Below are 23,294 nucleotides of genomic sequence, written 5' to 3' on the forward strand. Positions count from 1 at the left end.
TAGTACAATATAGTATGATTTAATATTAAATGGGTCGTGGATTTGCGTCTGCAATATGTGACAGCAGAGTTGTGTATGTAATACCTTCGCCCATGGATATACATGTGCATTTAGTTGTGCATTTGGGTTCCATGTCTGGTATCTTTGGTTCAGTTGCACAGCATTCCCATTCAACACAAGGGTTGGGTAGCACCCAATGCCTTACTCCGCATGTCGAGATGTCCACTGTGCAACCCTTTGACCAATGCATTTTTAATATACACCTGAATGATAGAAATGTAGGGGACAGCCAGGTCTCTGAAGGGAAAGTTTATTGCATTAGGAATTTTATAGGGTTGCCAAAGTGAAAAATGGAGAGGGCTCCTATACTACTATCCTATAGAACTGTTTCTATCCTATCGAATTCTATACCTCTGTCTTACAGAAATGTTTCCATCCTATAGAAATATTTCTATACTAAAGAATTCTATACCTCTGTCCTATAGAAATGTTTCTATCCTATAGAAATGGACTTGCTGTTGCTATTGCTATACCTTTATGAAGGGATTTCAGTAGGTGTTGGTTGTTTGAGACCCAACAACTAATAAAATGTCATCTTCTACATAGTTATAAAGGTACAGGAACCCTCTCCAGTTTTCCACTTGGCAACCCAGTCCAGCCAGGAGCCACATTTCAAGGCCTGGCTTGAACATTTTCATCTGATGCTTTGAAATGACTTCATTCAGGAATGGCTCCACACAACCAAGATGTAGACATTTGTGTCTTTCTGTGCGTCCGTCCCTCGGCCTCCGCTGTGTCCTGAGAAGAGACACGTCCCGGCATGACTGGCGCGTGTCTGGTGGCGCAAGGAGCGCATATCGCCAAAGCTTGCCAAAGGGTTAAGGGCCTTCACAAAGGGCTTTTGACTCTGGTCTACCCATGAATTGGCCATTCTCTTCCTGGGCCGGTGGACGTCCTGGTCCCAAAAGGAATGGGCATTTCTACCCTTTAAAAAATACAAAAATGATGGAGAGAATGCTTGCAAAATAATTGCAAACCCACGTGATGCAAAGTTTGTATGTCGGTGTGTGTTGTAGATTTTAGTGCAAAACCTATCCTCTGTTTTGTATTGGGGAGGCAGGCTGAAAGAAACTTGAACAACCTTCGAAGAGCCAAAGATGAACAACTTTTTTTAAAAAAAATAATTTTTATTATAAACTCACATGAAAAAACAGGAAAAAGAAGAAAAAACCACTAAGACAGACCCTTGCGTCCTCCACTGATACACCTGAGTACCTAACACACCTAACACATACACACGTTTCACAATAGACAATCAAATATCACTACAATTGATCTACTATAAGCACAGTGTTCTTCTCTTCTATCCTAGTTGATCTCTTTAAAAGTAAAGATAGCTATCTTGAGTTATTTTGACACCCGAGAGAGAAAAAAATCCCACAAGAAATTGCCTTTCCATGGCACTGAAAGGTAAAATGACAACGATAAAAACGAATTAAATCAAAATTTGCTTTCAAGGCAAATTCAGTTGCCACACTGTACTTAATATTAGGATGAGGATGGTGTGGGAAGGTGCGTAGCACCCAAAACTCCTCCATTTTGCCACCTGAGGAAACTCAAAGTCCTCCTCTCAGCTTTTATTCCATGTGTTGAACCCAAAGTGACAAAATTTTACCTCAGAAAATTGCAATTGGACAATGTCCTCCAAGCATATATATGTATGCTTGGAGGACATTGTCCAATTGCAATTTTCTGAGGTAAAATTTTCTGAGGTTTTTTATATATATATATATATATATATATATATATATATATATATATATTCACTTGACCTAGTCCATATACATTGGAGTATTGCCTGCATTGCTCCTTACTACCATCTCCCTCAACATACTGACCCTATAAAAAAGGAGCAAATGAAAAATATTTATGCTGTGCTGGAAAACCAGTTTCCTGTTTCTGAGAGGGTTGGCTTTGAGCTTTGCCTTTTTGATGTCATGTTTACATTTATCCTTTTGTATCGCTATTTTGTTTTGGTATTAGGAATAAACCAGTAAACAATTTTCCTTAAAGCAACTTGAGAGTCTGAGGTGGCTGCTTCTTTTTGTCTGCCTCGCTAGTTCTGCACAAAGCAGAGCATACAGTTTTTTGGCACTTGAGGCAGCAAAAAATGTCACAAAAACCTAGGAATAAGGATGTAATAGTCATAAATGAAATGACTGGCCATAATTGTTGGGGACAATGCATCTTAATGGGTGACAGACACCAGTTATTGCTTCATCTCAAGTACCAAAATGTCTAGTATCAAGGAGAGAAAGGATTCAGCTTGCTTGGAAATGTCCAAAATTGAACCATGATAACTCTGCATGTAAAACACATCCCCACTGAGCTATATTTTCTTCCCCAGTATGATACTTCGCTTTTAAATACTATCTTTAGAATGGCCAGAGCACCTAATATATATGCTAACCTTATAATCTTTAAAATAAACTTGTAGATTTTGACAATGTTATCTCCATTTTACAGATGGAAAAGCGGAGGCGCAGAGACAGACTCAGCCTGCAACAACCCCAAAAAGATATTGGTAAAGATGAGGTTGGGGCATTGTTCATATCTATTATTTTAACTGTATCTCCTCCTGGACTATGGACCTCTCTGGTCAGGGATGATGAGAATTGTAGTCCAATATATCTAGACGAGGGCATTATGTTACGGGAGACTTTCATGCAATGGAACAGACTGGCAGAGTAAATCCTTATCACTGAACATCCGACTTCTTGGGATTTTGGGATTGGGATGGATTGCAAGTCATTATATTACAGACACATGGCAGGCAAAATTTGACATAACACCTATAAACTGCTTCTGGATCTTCTGCTTTTAGAGATGTGCATGAATGTAGTCTATATAAATGAGCCCAGCATATGGATAAAACCCAATTATCCAGATAATATAGCAACCAGAAGCATCTTCTTTGCTCCATTTGTTATCTTTGTTGTGTGCCTTCAAGTTGTTTCCAACTTAGGGCAACCCTAAGGCGAACCATAGTGGTTTCTTGGCAAGTTCCTTTAGAGGGAGTTTGCCATAGTTAATAAATAAATAAATAAATAAATAAATAAATAAATAGTTATCTTCTGAGGAATAGAAAGTGTGACTTGCCCAAAGTCTCCAGTGGGTTTCCATGTCTGAGCGGGGACTTGAACCCGTGGCCAAGCAGGAATTTGAACATGCTCAGACCTCCGTAATATATAGCTCTTTAGTCTTGTCTGCACTCACTGACTAAGCTTGCTTCTTAAAGAGAATTAGGACAAAGATGCTCAGGGGACAAATATGTATGCGTCACAATTGGTTAAATAAAAGTCACTAAGAGGGGGCCCATGTTTCTGTGCTCAAGAATGAATTATGTCCATGTCTGTATTGATTTTTAACATTAATGTGCTTCCCTTCCTTTCATAAAGGCAGCTTATGTATGTATATATTGCATATGCACCCATTCATTATTGCAGCTTGCTTAATTCCGCTTGCAAGCATCTAAAGGTTTAGGAACCACCACTGAATACTGTTTAAAAAGTGAATACCGTCATAGACTTAAGACTTATTTAAGTGGGAACTATCCTGGGATGTTGCTGTAGGGAAAGCATTGCCTCCCAAATAAGAATTCTGCTCCTCGAATTCAATTTCCCTTCAGTCCCAAACTGCAGTAACTTTGAAACTTCACTTGAGGCTTTAGAAATACAATGGAGGTGTCCATAAAAGAGGCAGGCAAAGTTCCCAAGGAAATATGAACATTGTAAATAAAAGAGTTATAGCTGTGAACAATTTTCGGGGTTTCACTCTGCAATGTGAAAAATTTCAGGACCGAAGGAGAATTGTCATTGGGAAAGACAATGCTCTCGTTTTGCCCCAGAAAGTCAGGCCTTCCCATGATGGGGCCAAAGTACGATGGCCTCATTTTCATTAGTTTTGCTTCCAGGGAGAGTTCAGGGCTTGATCTAGAACCCATTGGTTTGCATTCGGGGCCCTCTGCGCTCTTTCCCAGCCAACAGCAGCTTTTCCACAGAGACATCCCCAACACGAAAAAGCAGGAAAAGGCCACAGAAATAGCTTCCCTTTCTTTTTCTGCTGAACCTTTAAAAAGAATTGCTGGTTGGGTGGGATGGGTTTCCTTAAGAGGCGAAAAGTGGTTATACAGAACATGGAGATTTAGCCCCAGATTAAAATGTAATACAATTTGGGCAAATTGGGCAAGCGGGGGGCAAAAGGGAGGGACCGCCCCGGAGGGGGCGACAGGTGAAATCCATCCCTTTCCCTCCTTGTCTGCCTCCTCTAGTCCATCAGAAGATGGTGGTTCCCTCCACATTTGGGTTTGCTTCCAGAGCTTTGCAAGGGGAGAATGGAGGGGGAAAGAGGGACCCCTTTTATTCCCTCTCCTCCTTTCCTTCCCACCGCCTCCAAGTCCTTTTGTCCAGCCTTTGTCATGGAAAGAGCCCCCTCCTAAATCAATTCCATGACACTGTTATTGTTTCCCCTCCCAGAGTTTTCAAACTTTTCCCCCTCCTGAGGTCAGGAATGCGGACAGTTGCCATTGGGAGGGTGGCGCATGGGTGGCTGGGGGCTGGAGGTGAAGGGTCAGCCCTGTCTCTGCGGGTCATCTGGCAACAAAACCCCTTGAAATAGCTACTCTCCATCACTGCCAATATTGTCCTTTGCCAGCAGGATCCTGGCACGGCCCTTGAATGGCTCCAGCCTCGGCCTCTGTCCATTCCATCGGTCAGCATCTGGGAATGGACAGAAGGTTATTGTGTGCGCAGGAGCTTTGTTTTCGGTCACAGCTGCCCGGGTTTGGACTCGGACTGACCGAAGAAGTCCTGGTGGGTGGGAGAGAAAGGAGGGCCAGGAATGGGGGTTAGGAGAAGGCTGGGATTGAGAAAGTATGGGTCATTGCTTCCCAGAGGGATGCTTTTTCCCAGCCCTATATGGGCCAAAGGCTTCGGGCATCCAGACTTTAGAGAGACCAAGCTGAAGAATTTGGAGGGGTTATGTGTCTCCCCCCCTTTATCCCCACTTTTTTTAAGTAGGAGAATTTATTAGGGGCGGGAAATAATATAAAGGAGAGAGAACTCCTCCCATTAAAGACGGGGGAAGAATCGAGACAGATGTATAGGGGATGTCAGGGAATTTTGGAACTTATGCTAAGAGTTAAATGAGGTATAAAAACACCTTGGCCTGACACACACAATGAAGATATCAAACTGTCTGCTTGCCTTTTTCTTTTTCTTTTTTTCCTTTTAAGCGAAGCGATATTTTATGAGGAGTCAACTGAGTTTGTGAGTTGACTCTATGGAGTTTTTGTGGGCCTCTTCAGAGACCAAAAAGGTTTATATCCTTATCAAGTGGAACATAGGAAACATTCTGATGCCTGTCTAAATAAAACACTAACACTAACAACAAATGTATTGAAAATCCACTATCCTCAATTAGCCCCGAGAAGAGGTAAAATGTTAAAATGTTAAAAATGTTAGGCTACATAACTATGAGCAGGGACAGTTAGAAGGCTATATTGATAGACCTTTGGTTAATCCACAAAAGATTACTGACTCCCAGTAAAATTAAAAGGGATCAAGCAAATTCTGACATACTTGTCCCTGTGCAAATCACTTCCTGCTTTTATTAGTATTAATAAACCACTTAATTTATTTTACATCTATCTATGAAAATTTCAAAGCAGTATACAGCCGTCGTAAAAAAACATGATTTTAAATGATGCAAAAATTAAATATACATTGTGCCTATAAAATACACGGTAGGTTGATGTAAAACAGGAAGGTTGCAAAAACAGGTTGTATCTAAGTGCACTTAAATATAAGAAATGTTGGAGCATGTTTGAGATTATATTAGGAGTAGGACTAGGGAATATTCCATGTAATGGATGCTTCTCTCAGCATCCCTGCTTGCTCCTCTTTCAGTCTCAATATTCATCTGTAATATAGGAATAATAAACTGCCAAGTAACAATATGATATAAGCTGTTAGTTATTACATTAAAACCCAACTTTCTAAGTATGCGTGAAACAGGAATCTGTTTTCAAATGCTGAGTGGCAGACAATCCATGTTAACAATCCACTCAGTTTTGGCTGGGAGACTATGACTCTGGAGACCAGGGTTCAATTCCCAGTTTGGCCATTAAACTCATTGGGTGACTTTGAGCAAGTCACACTCTCTCAGCCTCAGAGGATGGCAATGGCAACCCCTTCTGAAGCGAGGGAAAACATTGAATTTTTAACAGTGACTGCTCATCTGCAAAAGCAAATGGTTTCTGGATGTTATGGTCTGTAATTTTGTAATTGATTACTTGTGGGATGTGGATCAGTCTTTCAGGAAGCATTGGTTTAATGACAGAATAGTCCGTCTTGGAAAGATCAAGGCCAGGGTCAGCAAGAAAGAACAGGAGTCTGCTTCTGGCCCTATTCAATGAAAGAACTGGAAAACAAAGCCATTCATGCCAATAGACATTTACCTTGGGAATAAGTCCAATCGATCTTTATGAGGCTTGCTTCTGGGTAGACATATTTTGCAGTGCATACTCTAAATGCATAGTCCACATCTCGACGTTTTTTCCCAAACAATCTCAAGGGGTGCATCTACACTGTAGAAATATGCAGTTTGATACCACCTTAAGTGCTGTAGCTCCATTGTTTGTATTTTAACAAGGTCTTTAGCCTTCTTTGCCCAAGAGTGTTGGTGCTTCATCAAACTACAAATCCCAGCATTCTGTAGCATGGAGCCATGGCATTTAAAGTGATGTCACAAACTGCATTATTTGACTCTGGAGACCAGGGTTTGAATTGTACAGTGTATAGGTGCACCCCATGTTTCTGATGGCAACGTGGCAAATAGCAATCTAGTGTGGGAGACCTGTTAAGGAGCCAGTGCTTAAGGGCTGTTGGCATCTTGTCTTCAACTGGCTAAATGTCTAGGCAAGATTTGGTCTTAAACGATAGAAATCTGGGGCTTCTTGCCCAATTGGCTCTCTTAGGGTTGATGCTTGGTCTTCTGTCTTTGGCCAGCTAGGCCTGGTACATCAGCACCATCTACCGGTCCTACGCAGAGGCATTCAAAGTTACTCAAAGTTAAATAGCAAGAAACAGGGGAGGGAAAGAACTACAGTTGGCCTTCCATATTTGTGGCTTTGACTTTTGCGGATATGATTATTCACGGATTTGATTAATATGTTCTCTCTAGGAATGCATAGGTCTTCCAGCATGACATAAATGCAGAGGGTCCACTTTATACTGCATTTGGGGCTCAGAAACAACTAGGATTCTGTACAGTTTTGTCTGGACTCTGCTTTTAGGCCAGCTGACATACCTGGTTGCTTTCCAGACAGATATGTATATTGGAACGCTTTCTGCAAAGATGCAGACCTACCAATGACTCTGTAGTGTCCTGGCAAGCTGGAATGTGTCCAGAGAAGGGCAGCTAAAATGACCAAAGGCCTGGAAATCCAGCTGGGATGTTTTCTGCTGCTCCAGAGAGACTAGAACAGGAACCAATGGATTCAAATGACAAGAGATTCCACCTAAATATCAGGAAGAACTTATTTATTCTAAGAGCAGTTTGACATTGGAATAAACGGCTGAGGGGTGGGTGGGTTTGACTTTCCTTCACTGGAGGTCTTTAAACAGAAGCTGTAGTTGTGTATTCCTACATGGCAGAAGTCTTGGATATGCTCTGTGAGATCAGATTACTTTAGGGGCTGTGTGTACTTTAAATTTGTTTCTAACAGGCTGGATTAAAAACTGGATTATTCCAGACTGGATTATTCCAGTCACTAGATGTCAGCACTAAGCCATGATATTCTCTGTTGAACACAAAATGGTCCTTGTGGAGTTGGCATTGCCAGAGAGGGAAGTGAGATCCTATGGTCCTAAATGCAGCCTTCTGAACAGAACCACTGGTTATGCTGTTTGGGGGATTCTGGGCATTGTTGTCCCAAAAGGTAGCATTTCTAGGCTTTGCAGAATGACCCTAAAGCTGACATGAACTGAAAATGAACAAGATCAGACATTTATTTATTTATATTTATAAACTAATGAAAACAGAAAATGTGTTATAGCAGTCTGGATGTTGGACTTGGAGTCGGGGAGACCAGGGTTTGAACCCCTAATCAACCATGGAAATGTATGGGGTAAACGTGGGCAAGGTGCACTCTGAGTCTCCGAAACAAATCTTCTCTGAATAAAACTTGAGAAGAAAAACCATAGGATAGGATTGCCATAAATCAGAATATTGCCATTACAAACAAAATTAGTTAAAATGGTCTCCCATCTAACCAGGGTTGACCCTGCTTAGCTTCCAAGATCAGTCAGGATCTGGTGCTTTTAGGGCATGCAAGATGGTGCCAACCTTCGTATACCAAAGCCAACCAGATTGGCTGTAAGATCTTACTCCAACCAGGAATGTATCTGGGGGATGGACTGAGGACATTGGTCCCCCCACATAAGAATTTTGCCCCCAAGACTTTCTCCTTTCAGTCCTCAAATTTTCCAGGAACCCAATTTCAGCTGAGCCCAGAAATACAATGTAGGTGTCCACAGAAAAGGGTCAGGCAAAGCAGCCAAGGGAATGCAAATGGAAGTGTAAATCATTTCCAAATGCCTCCCTCTTTTGCATTGCTAGGAATGGCATATTTTGGGGGAAGAGGGAGAGAGGAGACTTCATATTTGGGGGGCAATGCCCTGACCCTTCCCTTATAGAAGTGCTCCCCAAACTTTGGTCTTCCAGATCTTTTTCACTCCTGCTGCCAGAATGCCTTATTCTTGGGGAGCCTGGGAGCTGGAGGACCAAAGTTTGGGGACCACTGATAGGATTATAGGCTTATCCCATGGCTACACCCCTATTTCTCCTCTCCACATCTCCTGCAGCAGGGAATTCCCTTACTTTCTGTTAGTAATGGGGAACCACAAAGGAACTTGGGGGCGATATGTGTCTATGGAACAAGGATCAGACTTTGCAAAATCCAACCCTTGAAACTCTGCAGGAAGCCCAAAGCCTGGCAACTCCATTGGAGTGGGCAGCTCTCCTCTTTCCCTGAAGGACCTCGATCTCCATCCCAACCCTCTATTCCCCTCCCCTTCTCCCCTCCCCTTTCTCCCCCCCCCCCAAATCCTCCCCAGAAATCCCATTGAGCTCCGCAGCTTCCCAAGCAAACATGCCTCCGACTTGGCTGGCTTCTTGGTGGCTCTTTCTCCTCTTGGGCTGGGTTTGGGGGGTCTCTTCTCTGTCCCAGGAGGAGGAGGAAGAAGAGGGAGAGGGGGCCCTGGGGGCCCAGGAGGGTCCCCCCACCGTGGTCCTCGCCATTCTCGCCCGCAACGCCCAGCACTCCCTGCTCCACTATTTGGGAGCCTTGGAGCGCATGGATTACCCCAAAAGGCGCATCTCCATCTGGTAAGAAGAAGAAGGAAAAGAGGGGGTCCCAAAGAGCTCAGCCCTCTGCTTGGAGGGGAGGGCATTTTTGGGGGGGGGAGGTGGGGTTTGGGGTCTCCTTTCCCAGGCTCCTGGAAAGCCACTCTCTTTGGCTTGTCACTTATGGGGACCCTAACCTGGGCTTTTCTTGGCATGTTTGTTCAGAGGATGGCATTGCCATTGCCCTATGGGCAAAAGTCTCTTGTCTCTCCTTTTGTCTTCTTGTGGCTTCACATACACACAGGCACACAAAGGAGATTTCCCCCCCTAAATTTTGTTTTTAAGAACAGAGGCACTCCCTGTTTTGTTTTCTTTTTAGTGAGATGTACTAAAGCAAATGCCATTGCCATCCTCTGAGGGCTGAGAGGTCACCCAATGGGGTTACTTAGGACTCAGGATTGGCCCCTTGATCTCCAGAGCCATCGTCCAACCTTCAAGCCACAGCCCCACACTAGGAGTTTCAGATACCCTCAGGGGAGAAGGAGAAGGTGTTTGGGAGGTGTATGGGTTCGTTTTAGGGTGTGGGAGGAATGGAAGGAATGCAAGGTGGAGTTTTAGGGAGCATAGAGTCCCCTAAAAGGCATGAGGTTTGGCATGAAGTTCCCCCTTCCCCAAGAAAATGCTTTAGAAAGGCGTGTTAGTTTGCCATTGTGGGAGAAATGCTGCCTATTGCCTTTGAGGCAGAGTTTGGGGGTCTCTCTCTCTTTTTCAGACTGCAAATCCCAGGCTCTTCCAGCTTTGCTTCTTGTGGCTTCTGGGAGTTGTAGCCTACAAAAAACAAACAAAACAAAAAAACACCAGGAAAAACTTTTCTAAATTCTGTTTTTAAAGAGAGAGGCGTTCCCTGTTGTTGTTTTTTAAGTGTACTAAAACAAATGACAGTACATTCATCCCTCCATATTTGCAGCTTTGATATTTGCGGATTTGATTAATTTGTTCTCTCTAGGAATCTCTAGGTCTTCCAGAGCAACTCTGTGGTCAGTTTTAACTAAAAGTTGCAGTGAAAGACGTAGAGATTCCTAGAGAGAATATACTAGGCATTTGTAGCTCCTCCAGTGCAGTTCTCTGGTCAGTGTCTGTTGGATGTTGACCACAGAGTTGCGCTGGAGGACCTGGAGAGGTGTCCTCAAAAATGTGGTGTTTTGTTATTTGCAGTTTTTCCATATTCCCGGGGGTCTTGTGCCCCTAACCCTAGCGAATATGGAAGGACAAGTGTACTTGCCCATAGGGAAACCATATTTGCCCATAGGGAACCATTGGAGAATACTTGCCCATAGAGATACATAGGAGAATACTTGTTCATGGGGGGGGGGGAATGGGCAAGTATTCAATGTTTGCCTCTGGGCATGTATTCTCCAGTGTTTCCCTATGGGCAAGGATTCACAGGATTGTGAAAATAAAGAGCCATGTATGCAGCTTGAGCTCACTGTAGGAACCGCATGATATAAATGTAATAAAGAAATGAAAGAAATGGAGGGCATTTCCTGTTGTTTTCCTGCCTGCTCCTTCCCTTCCCTCCTGGCTGTTTGCATTACTAGCCTTGGAGCTTCATGTCTTCTCGCCTCACCTTTGCAGACGGAGGGATTCCCTTTCTCTTTGGTTCCAAAGCAGATCCATTGCAGGCATGTTTTACAGTCTTTTCTATGAGCTTGTAGGAAACCTTACTCCAGCAGTATAATTTTTATTTTTTGAAAGCACACATGAGCGGTTTTCCATCTGTTGCCTCTGCTAAACCCATAAAGCAGTCGAGTGGTGTCTCAATCCAGTTTGGCAGCAGGGAATGGGAGCAGGATCCTCGAGTGCTGGGAGTCTGGTGCATATTAATTTCTATTCTTTCTTTCTTTCTAAACGCAGGGTTCCTCTCCAACAATGTTTTAGGGTTTTCTGTTCCTGGCCTGCCCAGAATTGCTGAAGAGACTGGGAATAACATTTGGAACAGAAAGAATATCAGTTCAGGTCTGGCAGTAGAGTCTCTACTTCGCCAAACCAGCACACTTCCAGAGGTGCCAGATGGCATCTTCCATCATCCTCCAGCCTCACACTGGATGATAGGAGCTGTAGTTCAGCATCTCTGATTCTATGATGCTGCCTTACCAAAGAGTGTTGTAGTGGCCTGTAAAGGAGGTCAGCTATAGAATAAGGGGCTCTGGTGATCATCTAAGGCAGCAGGATAAATGTGGCACTGGTCTGGCTATCTCCTCAAAGCAATGAAACTTAATAGAAACAATTGATGTTCTCCTGTAAAGGCAGTGATACTGGCCTTTATGGCCAAATGTTGCCTGGAAAAATCTCTGGAACATTTGCAACAACGCTACCAGTTCAACCAGTAATGTACAATTAAACAATTGATGTTCCGGTCCATGCATGCCGATTTATCACCTTCAATGGTTTCTATTTACTATGGAAACTGCTGAACTTTTACAATAGGCTTTATGTAGATACCCTGTTACTTGTCAGGGGTGCAAAATCTGTGAGCATAAACTGTGCAATGCCTTGATTTTTCTAAATAGTGAAAATCTGAGCATCTTGAAGCTTTTCAGCCTGCAGGAGCTTTCAGACACATTGAAAACTGTGCACAGGTGCAATCTTTGGAAAGGAGAACAAGTCTTGACAGGTATTGTGACAAGTTATGATGTTAGGTATGTGGGCCAGGAGGCCAGCTAATTCTCTGTGGAGAACGGGGCTGGTGATGTACAAGATGCCAGCTGAATTCTGGAACCTCTGCCTCCCACCAAATACTCTGTAAACCCAAAGGTTGCCCACCAAGGCAGAGAGCCCTTGGTTCAAACAGTGAAATGTTTTTAGTTAACTTTTATACTCCTTTTAAAAATGTGTTCTGTTCTTTTTCTGTATGAACTTAGGTCAGGATGAAATAAGGCAGAACTTGGAACTCTTCCGGCTCTCTCCTCCTTCTGTAAAAGTGCTGGCATGCTCTTCTGCTCTTTCCCGGATCCTCCGTTGTAATGGTTTCTTTCCTGGTTTGCCTCTTTCTCAAATTCCTTCATTCTTAACTCTTAAGCCTGGTTTACCTGAATCTGGTCATGTGTATCTGAACACTGTTTTGGCCCTGGAAGCTGAGATATTTGGAATGGAAAGTTCCAAAGTTTCCCCAGCTCTGCCTTATGGTTTTGCTTCTTTTAGACTGAAAGGCTATGCAGATGGACAACTCGTAGCCCTTGAGATTTTGGCAGACTGCAGCTCCTGTCAGACTTAGTATATAGACAGTAGTGAGGAGTGTTTGGAAATGTGGTCCAAGAGTGTCTCTTCCTTACTTTAATAAAGTCTCTGCACAATGCTCATATTTGAAGGTATGATGATGACGATGACAGTGATGATAGGCTCTCCCCACATGCCATCCTTCCAGAGCATAACTATCCCTTTAAAAGTAGACATGCCAGCAAATGGAAATTCCAACACACAAGAGTACAAGCCACAAGCTATAAATATGTCCAAAGATGATGTGCTGGCGTAGCCAAGCTCAGATCAGGAACCATTTGGAAAATGAACATGTCATTTCAAGGAACTGGCTTGGGAGAAGAGAATGCTGATGGCTTGTAATAGTGCCATCTAAATTGCAGACTTCCTAGCCAGTGCAGAACATAACCAGATGAGATGAGAGGCTCCTTCAGGATTGTTGCCCTTCTGAGGCTGAAAATGGCTTTGAAATAAACTTGCAAATCTTAGAAATTCACACTGGTTTTTATTTGGTCTCTGGCACAAACAGTACCTTTAATGGCATATTTGAGTCCCACCAAAAGAAGTGTTTTGAGGAAAGTTCAGAATATTTCAAGAGGATCTAAAGTAGCAACCTTGGAAAAAATATTTTGCCTGGACTGTAGAGAGTTGTTAGCAATAAGATATACCTCTTTGTAATACAATCCCAGAATCCCCCAGTCAGCAGAATCAATGGCCATGCTGTCTGGAGGACTCTGGGGATGATAATGCAAAAACGAATTTTCCCAAGCTCCGGACTAGATAATGGTTGGGTTTGCATTTAATGATAATCCAGGTTGCATTTGGCTGAATTCTGGCTTGTTCTATCTCAGCCTGTCATCTCCTGGTTTGTTAGACAGCTATGAACCACAACTAGAAACCATGGTTTGTTGCTGGATTACAAACTGTTGGATTACAAACAAACAAAACAAAACAAAAAACATTCTGGAGGGCACCAAGATGACCTCTTATTGACAAAGCAATGCAGTGCTTACTTTTATTGTGTTTTTTGGCCTGATGTGAACTGCAGGCTGAAACTAAGGGGTTCAGATGCTCTACAGATGTTTTGGACTCCAACTCACATCTTCCCTGAATTATTTTTTTGTAATCGTTGAAGCAATGTGAAGAGGAACTGATCTCATTGTTGCAATGTGGATTGACAGGTGCAGAACTGACCACAATGTGGACAACACGACTGAAATCCTGCGTGAATGGCTTACTGCAATGGAAAGCCACTACCGGTACATTGAATGGAGAGCTGTGGAGGAGCCAAGGTAACTCTTTTGAGGACTTTTTGTGCCAGCTTTCTATGATTTCTAAATACTCAAGGAATACTATTAATTTCTGTGTTTCCTACATTGCTGAGTTCAAAAGTAAGTATGTTTTCTTAAAGAAGAGTGCAGAAATGGAGGATGATTGTGATGGCTTTTGATTTCTGTAAACCATTCACGTCAATGGCTGTCACCACTTTCTCAGTTTTATAGTTGTACTATGTGTTGGGTGTCCTTTTGTCTAAGACTGGAGAATATTTGGTCCTCTAGAGATGATTTTGGACTGCATTTCCCATAATTCCTTATGATTGGCCCTACAGGGTGGGGGCTTCTGGGAGCTGAAATCCAAAACATCTGGAGGGTCATCTTTTCCTCATTCCTGCTTTTGTCCATTCTTAATATCCTGCCATTCAGCTTCACTGAATGATTCCAATTGGGCCTACAACCCTGTGTTAGGGCAAAGAATTGGATTAGATTTATAAACTGGGAGGATTCTCCATGCTATAAAATGGTCTAATTCTGCTCCGGTTTGGTAGTTCAGGGGTAGCAACCTGAAACTGTAAATGTGCAGTTGTGCTTGTCAAGCTGGAATAGAAGGTGTCGCTTGGATATAACTTGCTGCTGAGTGGCGGTGGCTGTTTTTCGTGGTTTTTGGAACACCTGCATAAATTCAGTGCTGAACCCACATCCTCCTGCCCTTTGCGCTTACCTTCTTGCCTCTTCCTCCAGCTCTTACCCTGATGAAATAGGACCCAAACACTGGACAGATGAACGCTTTGAACACATCATGAGGCTCAAACAAGAAGCCCTGAGCTTTGCCCGGGATGAAAGGGCTGATTACATTTTGGTAAGGCAGCTGGATAATCGGGAGCCATCATGGATAGCAGCAGAGCTTTCTTCCTATGAATGGCATTCATGGTGCAGAGAGGGGTGTGGGAATTTGGTAACTCTGGTGATGTCCCAAAACTCTTTCTTCATTTTGTCCCTTGTTGAATTCTCCCCCACAGAAGTCTCCCAACAATTATTTACTTCATTGCTTCCTCTGCCCTAGACCAGTTTTCCTGAACCAGGGGACCTCCAGATGTCTTGGACTACAACTTACATCATTCTGAGCCTGCCATACTGGCTGGTAACGATGGGAGTTATAGTCTAGAGGGCCCCTAGTGCAGGAAAATTTCTGTGATTAAATTTTGTTTTAAAGTGACTCTGCCTTTCCCGCCTTGTAGCGCCTAACCTCACCTGCCCATTCTCCCTCCATTCTGAAATCGGTCAAAACCACAAATGAGAAGATTTTTCTATTTACCAGTCCCAGTTATTTCTCTTGGGGAAATGTTGTGGAACCTACTCGGATCCCTCAAAGGATCTGCTTGCCAGTGAAACAACATGACTGCCTTGTGTTTTAATTCTGCCCTTAGTTCACTGACACTGACAGCATCCTGGCAAACAACCAGACTCTGAAGTTCCTAATTGCACAGAACAGGTCCGTTGTGGCACCCATGCTGGAATCCCAGACGTACTACTCAAATTTTTGGTGTGGGATTACTCCTCAGGTGAGCCAGTTAGGTAGGCATTTCTTTCTTTATTCCCTGCCTTTTTCCTGGGCTGGAACTCAAGGCAGTTTACCATAGAGGTGTTTAAGTGTCCTCCTTAACTATGCTGCAGGATATATTGGGCTTCATTCCCACCTTTTTAGTTCAAGATAGCATTCAATTTTGGTTTAAAAAATACATTTGTAAAGATGGGTGAATAGTGTTAGGTCATGGGGTTTTAAAAATGCATTTCTTCTGCAACCCAGGGCTACTACCGCAGGACGGCAGACTATTTTCCCACCAAGAACCGGCAGCGCGTTGGGTGCTTTCCTGTCCCCATGGTGTACGCTGCTTTCCTGATCGATCTACGTAAGGACGACACCGCCAGCCTCGCCTTTTATCCTCCCCATCCCAGATATACATGGCCATTTGATGACATTATTGTCTTTGCATACTCCTGTCAAGCTGCAGGTGAGAACAGGTGGGAGAGGGAATGGGCAGATTAACCTCTGGGAGCATTTGTATATTGCAAATTGCAGGGATGTGGAGAGTTTGGAAAAGTAAGGCAATGTTCAATAAAGTAACTTTTTGTCTCCTTTGCAGGAGCCCAGATATATTTGTGTAACCAGGAACACTTTGGCCACATCAATGTCCCTGTGAAGTCACATCAGACACTGGAGGATGAACGCATCAACTTTGTACATCTTATCCTGGAGGCTATGGGTTAGTGCATATATGCACAAATTGAAGAATTGCACATTTTTCTCACTCCTTTTCTACCAACACCATTTCTGTTTTGCTGTTTCTGTCTTTCTGCTGTCACTTTCTCTCTCTTTCTTTGTGCCATTCCTTTTATCTATGTCACTCTTCCCCTTCTCTCTAGTCTTTTTTTGCTGTCCAGTCTTCTCCCCCACTTCTTTTCTCCCTTTCCTCACTTTTCCTTTCCACTTGGCAAGCTGCAAGAGAGGGAAAGACAGCTCTTACTTGAGGTCTCAACTGACTTCAAAGGAGTTTTTGCAAAATTAGCCCAAGGACTGGAGGTTGCCAACCCCCATTTTACATAATTCATGTTCTCTGAGATGAAGAAGTAGTTGTGTATAGAAAATAGACTGCTTTGTAGTCTTTCATCTTAGGATATCTCCAATACACCACCCCAAGCACCCTAAGCACCTTGCTTCAGATCTCATAACTACTAAACAGAATGCTAACCAGTTGTGTTTGCATGTGTGTTTATGTTGCAAAGAACATAAAGGGAAAGGCTAGGCAAAGAGGTAGTGCATCTGTTAGAAAAATCCATTAAAATTATAATATGGCATTGTTGTTGATGTCTGGAAAACATAGCAATAGGTGGGAATAAAACCTGATCAGCTACGTTGCCTCCACTCCAAGCTCTGTGTCTCTCTTGCAGTGGATGGTCCCCCCATGTTGCCTTCCAGCCATGTCTACCTCCCTCCAAAGCACCCCACCAAAATTGGGTTTGATGAGGTAAGCAAAAGACTTGGAATAGGAATGCAGGGACTCTGAGTTCAGGGCTGGGCTGATGCCAGATCATTACAGGCTTTCTTCTCCCCATGTCTTTAGACGACTTCACTTTGGCTTTCAGTTTGTTTTTGAAGCAAGTCTGTAGTCGCCTTGAATCTCATCTTGGGATAAAGGTGGGATGTAAATTCAATACATAAATAATCTTCATGGCTGTGTGTGAAATTGGGGAAACCTTTTTAACAGTGCATGTCTGGACATCTCTTAAATGAACGCAAAGATTGCTGGTGGCCCAAGAATGCTGCTGTTCTTCAACAACATGAGGACTAGGGACTTGCTTATTTATTTTTATTTTAAAAATATTAAAAACCACAATTGTTCAATAGCTTTGGACATCTGTTCTGGAACCATCCAACTTGGCTTCTAATTTGGCTGCCCTGATGATATTTTTTAAAAATGCAGATAGCTTCAGATACTCCAAGGGCTGCTTAGTGCCATCTGCATGGGGAGTTCCGTTGTCCTGTTCTGTTGTCTCACACAGCTGTAAACTTTCATTTACACCTTCTAGATTTTCCTCATCAATTTGGCACGGCGTCCAGACCGGCGGCAACGTATGCTTGATGCTCTGTTTGAATTGGAGATAGACCCCTTGGTGGTTAACGCTGTGGATGGAAGGTGAGAGAATGCCACTATTTCAGAAGATGCTTGGTGATTTGTATATTTCTGGGTTTTTATTCTTTGTGTGGCTGAATTGGTCACCTCAGGGAGCAGATGCTGGGAAGTTGCATCGGTGTGGGAACAGCAAGCTGTTACCAACTTCTTCCATCTCTTTCTCTACCAGTGCCCTAAACAGCAGTGACATCAAGAAGCTGGGTGTGGACTTGTTACCAGGTTATTATGACCCCTTTTCAGGCAGGACACTCACCAAGGGGGAGGTTGGCTGCTTCCTCAGCCACCATCGTGTCTGGAAGGAGGTAAGGGCCATGCCGAATTGGAGAAAAGTCAGAAGGAGATGGATTTACTGAGCACAGAGGAGAAGCTGGTTGAGAGAGGACTCAGTAACAGCATGAGATCTTGTTGGCCAGGTTATTAAGACCCTTTTTCGGGCAGGACCCTCACCAAGGGGGAAAGAATCCAAGGGCTGGCTGGTGGGGGCTTTGATTCCTGAAAAGGCAAAGAAGAGAGGCAGAGGACATGGTGGGGATGGTACTGTGGAGCAATGGGCAGAGACTGGAGTTTGAGCTTTGTGGCTCTCAACACTCTGCATTTGTGTACTTTGTGTCTTCTCATCAGATAGTCGAGCAGGGGCTGGAGAAGTCAGTTGTGCTGGAAGACGATGTTCGATTTGAGGCTTATTTCAAGCAACGACTCTCGAGGCTGATGAATGACTTGGAGCAGGCACAGATGGACTGGGATCTGATGTACGTCATGTCAGGTTGTGTGGGTTTACATTCTGTAATGTTGGAAATTGTGAAAATTTCTGCGACAAAGTCCAAAGCCTTATGTAAGTCAGACAACACGTCCGGCATATTTTCCACCATGCCCGTGGTGGTCAAGGTTGGCCTCTTTTCTCTCACTCTCCTTGCCAACTCTGGATAACTTCTGCCAGTCAAGGTTTTTCAACCTGGTCACCTTGTAAAGCTGTGCTTCTCAAGCTGTCTGAGGCAGAGGACCAGCAATTCCACTGTCACACCCATGTACCATATTATTACTTATTATTGTGCCATAATATAGATATTCCATGCTTTCTTGGAGAATCATCACATACCGGCAGTCTAAGGCTTCTTGACTGGCATCATTCCACAGACTATGACTTTGAACAGCACTGGTGTAAACCTTTCTGAGCTAGATAGATCAATGCTGTGATTCATTTCAAACCACATCCTGTTTTCCTCTTGAACTGGGGAAGCTTATTTAAGTATATATCCAGTTCCTCTGAGAAGGCTTTCTCCTGTGTTCTCACCAAATATGCCTGTGAGGGTGGTGGGACTTAGAGAAAGCTCTCCCTTGAGGATCTTTTTGGTAGGCTCATATGGGGAGATAAAAGTCCTTCGGACAGTCTAGATGGAAGCCAGACCTTTTGCATGCAAAGCATTTTCTCTGTCCCAGAGCTTTGCATGTTATTCCTGATAAAGGGGAAATAACAGTAATTCATCTGGGCTTCCTGTGTCTTTTCAGCTACCTGGGTCGAAAACAAGTGAACTCAGAGGTTGAGGAGCTGGTGGAAGATGTGAGAAACCTTGTGGTTCCTGAATATTCCTATTGGACATTGGCTTACGTCATCTCACGGAAGGGGGCTCAGAAACTGATTGACGCACAGCCCCTATCCAAAATCCTGCCAGTGGATGAGTTTCTGCCCATCATGTATGACAAACACCCCAAGTAAGGAGAATTCCTGAAAGTGGAAGAAAAACCTGAATATCTCTTGGGTGGTGATATGGTGTGGAGGGAAGAGGGGAGAGAGAAGATCAAATGGTTTCCCCTGTTTATAAGATTACAGTTAGCCAAATTGATTAGTTAATTGATGGACAGAAATCAGTGCAGAAATACATGACTGTCTTGATAATTCTCATGCTGCTGCTAAAGAAACCCCTGTGTTTTGCACAGGAGAGGAGGTTTAGGTACAAATGGGAGCTGCAATAAAATCTTGCAGAGCCAAGGGTTCTGGTACAGCAGAAGGTGGACAATTGTGTGGAGTCTGTAAACCAGTTTGTCCTCTCCAGATCGCCCCATGCTCTGCATCTCCAAAATGGACCCAAGTCCTCAATTTTCCTCTGCAATTCCTCCCAAAATGGAATGTTGCATCACCCCTGGCCACCATTTTGAAAGGGATTGCAGAGAGTGTGACTTCCACAAAGCGGAGAGAGTGTAACATGCACAAGGTCACCCAATGGGTTTCCATGACTGGATGGAGATTCGAATCCTGGTCTCCAGAGTCCTAAAAAAGCACTCAAACTCCCATGCCACACTGATTTTCCAGTTCCAGGAATTTCCAAAATTCCTTCAGGGCTACAGAACTGGTTAAGCAGAATCCCCTCCTTGTAAAGCAAAGCAAAATGTGCCCCCCAGCCCACTACTTGCCCCCCCCTTCCTTCTCACCTCTTAAGGGAAAACATCTGGTTGCATGAGCTCATTCCCTTGCCTCCCTCCAGTGGAAGGAAGGCTGTGGAAAAGAATTATCAGCAGCTTCCCAGGAAAAGCAGCAGCGGTGGAGGAAGGAGGGAGAAAAGGGAACAGCGGCTGTGTGTAGACAACACTGGCAGGCTTGACTGCAGGACAATTTGTTCAGCGCCTCCCCAGAAACTTAACCTAAGCCAGATGTCTGTGGCTAATCTGCATGATTTTTAAGGCCAAATAAGGCATAGTGTGAAAAGTGTTGTCATTTGTTCTGTTTCCCCTGTTTTGTATGCTAGAGTGGATTGGGTCTGGAGAAATGGGGATGGAATGGGCACCAGTGAGTGTGACAAGGAAATCCAGTCCACTCAGAACATTTTACCCTCTCTTCCCTGAATTATGAAGCTGTTATTACACCCAGCAAGCTGACAACTAGGTTCTCCAAGCTGGCAATGCAGAAAGGCAAGAAGAAACAGGCCAGGCTTGCCAACAAGTGAAACAGCGGGAGAGCTCAGGAGGGCAACCTTTTCCTTGGCTCGCTGTACAGCTTCACACAGACCGCTTTGACTGCTGCTCTGGGCCATGTGGGAATGTCATTTAGAGGCAGCAGGCTGAGCCCAGTTATTTGGCACTGTTTCCACACTTTCCATTTGAGCCAGGCTCTCGCTCCAAACCAGAAAATCACCTGGCCCTTCTTGGCACTGGGCTTGCTCTATCCAGAATCATAGATTTGGAAGGGACCATAAAGGCCATCTAATCCAGCCCTTTGCCATTCAGGAATACAATACTAAAGCACTACTGACACATGATCATCCAAACTCTGTTTAATCTTTCTCTCTCTCCCTAAAAAAATAGCTGAAAACTACCCAGTTCCAGAACAAGATATACTAGTCTACACCATTGGCATAATGGGGGTAAAGTTTTTTCTTAGAAGACACCATTTTCCCCTTGAAGTATGTGCTTAGGAATGGATATTTGAGTGCTTACCCCGATACCAATCATATATACCTCATATATGGGGAAATAGCATGACAGATAGTAGGGTTTAGGCCAGCTCCTTTTCTTCCTTGAAATGTTAACTTTCTATGTTTGAAGAATTTATTTTGCATAGAGGAACACATAAAGGTGCAGCCCCTCCACTCCCAGACTAAAGTGATACTTTCTAAGACCACGAAAAGTTTTGACGTAATTCCTTTCATGATGCAAATTAGTTGTTCAGATGGGATGGGATTTGTAAGGGATTCTTTTTTTGTGATGACTTTCTTCATGCTTCTCTCTCTCCCTTCTCCAGTGAGGATTACAAAAAACATTTCAGCAGTCGGAACCTACAAGCTTACTCTGTGCATCCCCTTTTGGCCTACCCAACCCACTACACTGGGGACGCACAGTGGATGAGTGACACAGAGACCTCCACTATCTGGGATGACGACTCACGCAAGACCGACTGGAGCGGCTCACAGAAGACACTGAAAGATGCCCGCGGTGGCACTGGAAGCACGGCCGGCCACTCCTTCCGCTCGCCTTCCAGGGATGAGCTATAACATCTGCCCAGTAAGTACAGCCTGAGAAACAGCTGTGCAGCAGATGGGGAAAACAGCCAGAGTTGTCCGTGGCAGGAAACGTTTGGCAGAAGCTTCAGCTTGCTGGATGGATCCCTCACAATACGTTTACTTGGTTTATATTTGCCCATCCTGTTTCTCAGTGTTGCTTCAAATGTTTGCAAGGAAAGCATGCAAAAGTAGTATGGGTTTGGTGGGCTGCACTGTTCCCACACCCATCTTTGGCTGCAAACTCACCTATTTTGTTTCTCTTGAAGTCAACTCTGGAAATAAAATGGTACATTTTGCACAGAACAAAACCCTCATGGGGAAAAGGACCATTACAGTTGTACGCTGAACTTTGCAGCTAGACACTGATCATGCTTGCTGATAGGTTTCTGGGACAGATAAAGTAGCACCCTTTGAGAAGAACATTGCATATTACAGGACTGGTGGTTTTCTGAAGGCCTGTATTACACACAGCGCTGTTCGTTTGAAGTTCTCTGTGAGCTCAACGTGGCATGGCCTTACATGTCAAGTTTCCCTCTTTCATTTAAAACAAAAATCCCTGAGTCACCATTTTCGTTTAGTGGCCACTTTTTCTGAGTCCTTCAGTGTTTATTGCTACAGGCCAGAACCTTCCATTCTGCCATGGCCCTTCCATTCCATCCAAAATTAAGCAAGAAAGTAGATTTGTCTTCATGGCTGAAGCCTAGGGGAAACCTTAGCAACTGGAACAAACATTGCTAGAATATCATGTATGGCTGCCTTCTTCACAAGAATCTTATCTTCTTGCACTTGCATTTTTCTGTGCAAATAACATACATCTTTTCCTTTCCAGGATCCCTACCTGAGCCCTGTAAGACCAAAGAAGACAAAATATCAGGACTTGATTCTCCCATCCTCCACCTTCTCTCAGGACATGCTGCGTTTGCTTGAAAGGTTTGAATAAGGGAGGGCACTGTGTCAGAGACCAGTTTGTGCCCATCCAGCACTTTGAGATCTCCCTCCCTGGTTAGTGACGGCACTTAATATGGAACTTCTTCTAATAGCAACAGGGCTTCTTTCCTATGAATGACAAGATGGCTTTGAAATAGCCATGACTTGGACCCCCCTTTCTTCTGCCTTCTTCTTAATATGGAAACGGAGATGACTTTTTCTCTGCAACTCACCTGGATGATGCTTCCTTTGTACAAATAGTCTAACAGTTCTGACTTTTAAATTATTGGGATAAATTATTTGTAGAAGGTTGGGATTTTCCTGTTCATCTCACGTTTCCTTGGGTGCTAAGAAGCGATGGTGGTTTCCATGTAAGCCGACTCAAGAGACTACAGGACCACTTCTTTTTCTTAAAGACTCTGATTCCAGACAGTGATGTAACAGAAATATTTCTGTGTTCTTTCTGTCTCAGGTTTTTCTCTGTTAGCCTGGACTCAAGAAACCTTTGTATTTTTTTACAACTGAAATGAGCAAATTAAATTGTGGATTAAATGTGAGTTTTTATTGAAATTTGCACAAGTGGTTTGAGCATAAGGTGACCAGGGTTCGAATCCCCACTCAGCCATGGAAACCCATTGAGTGACCTTAGGCAAGTATATTCTGGCAAGAGATGAAATCCCTTCTCTCCACTTCCTTTGTAGCTGGCCATCTTAGTGGGCCATATCTCTTCACGGTTCAGGTGTGAA

The 23,294-nt window shown here is 43.7% G+C and overlaps 1 protein-coding gene across 12 annotated transcripts; it reads left to right on the plus strand.

The window, feature by feature from the left end:
* The first annotated feature begins 276 nt into the window (after positions 1–276).
* CERCAM (cerebral endothelial cell adhesion molecule) lies at positions 277–23,149 on the plus strand. 12 transcript variants are annotated; one of them, XM_089534817.1, is made up of 14 exons: positions 277–293; positions 2,527–2,595; positions 13,842–13,952; positions 14,679–14,796; positions 15,365–15,499; positions 15,745–15,949; positions 16,082–16,201; positions 16,887–16,963; positions 17,526–17,632; positions 17,799–17,931; positions 18,251–18,378; positions 19,136–19,339; positions 21,363–21,622; positions 22,451–23,147. In XM_089534817.1, the coding sequence occupies exons 2-13, from the start codon at positions 2,591–2,593 to the stop codon at positions 21,610–21,612; spliced, it is 1,593 nt and encodes a 530-aa protein (XP_089390943.1). In that variant the 5' UTR covers positions 277–293; positions 2,527–2,590; the 3' UTR covers positions 21,613–21,622; positions 22,451–23,147. The 12 variants fall into 12 exon arrangements, with proteins under 12 accessions (XP_089390943.1, XP_089390941.1, XP_089390937.1 ...); XM_089534815.1 differs by lacking the exon at positions 277–293 and adding an exon at positions 599–614; XM_089534811.1 differs by lacking the exon at positions 277–293 and adding an exon at positions 975–1,063 and having other exon boundaries at positions 2,527–2,584; positions 22,451–23,148.
* Positions 23,150–23,294: the final 145 nt, after the last annotated feature.

Source organism: Sceloporus occidentalis, unplaced genomic scaffold (assembly GCF_023333645.1).
Source record: "Sceloporus occidentalis isolate IW3139 unplaced genomic scaffold, rSceOcc1.0.p SCAF_8, whole genome shotgun sequence".
Classification (NCBI taxonomy): domain Eukaryota; kingdom Metazoa; phylum Chordata; class Lepidosauria; order Squamata; family Phrynosomatidae; genus Sceloporus; species Sceloporus occidentalis.

What these genes read in the sequence shown, in the direction of transcription:
- CERCAM (XM_089534808.1), top strand. Translation starts at nt 9,212, where the DNA reads ATGCCTCCGACTTGGCTGGCTTCTTGGTGGCTCTTTCTCCTCTTGGGC. An exon ending in ATACTCCTGTCAAGCTGCAG is followed by an intron (nt 15,950 to 16,081) that starts GTGAGAACAGGT and finishes TCTCCTTTGCAG; the next exon opens with GAGCCCAGATATATTTGTGT. An exon ending in ACCATCGTGTCTGGAAGGAG is followed by an intron (nt 17,932 to 18,250) that starts GTAAGGGCCATG and finishes TCTTCTCATCAG; the next exon opens with ATAGTCGAGCAGGGGCTGGA.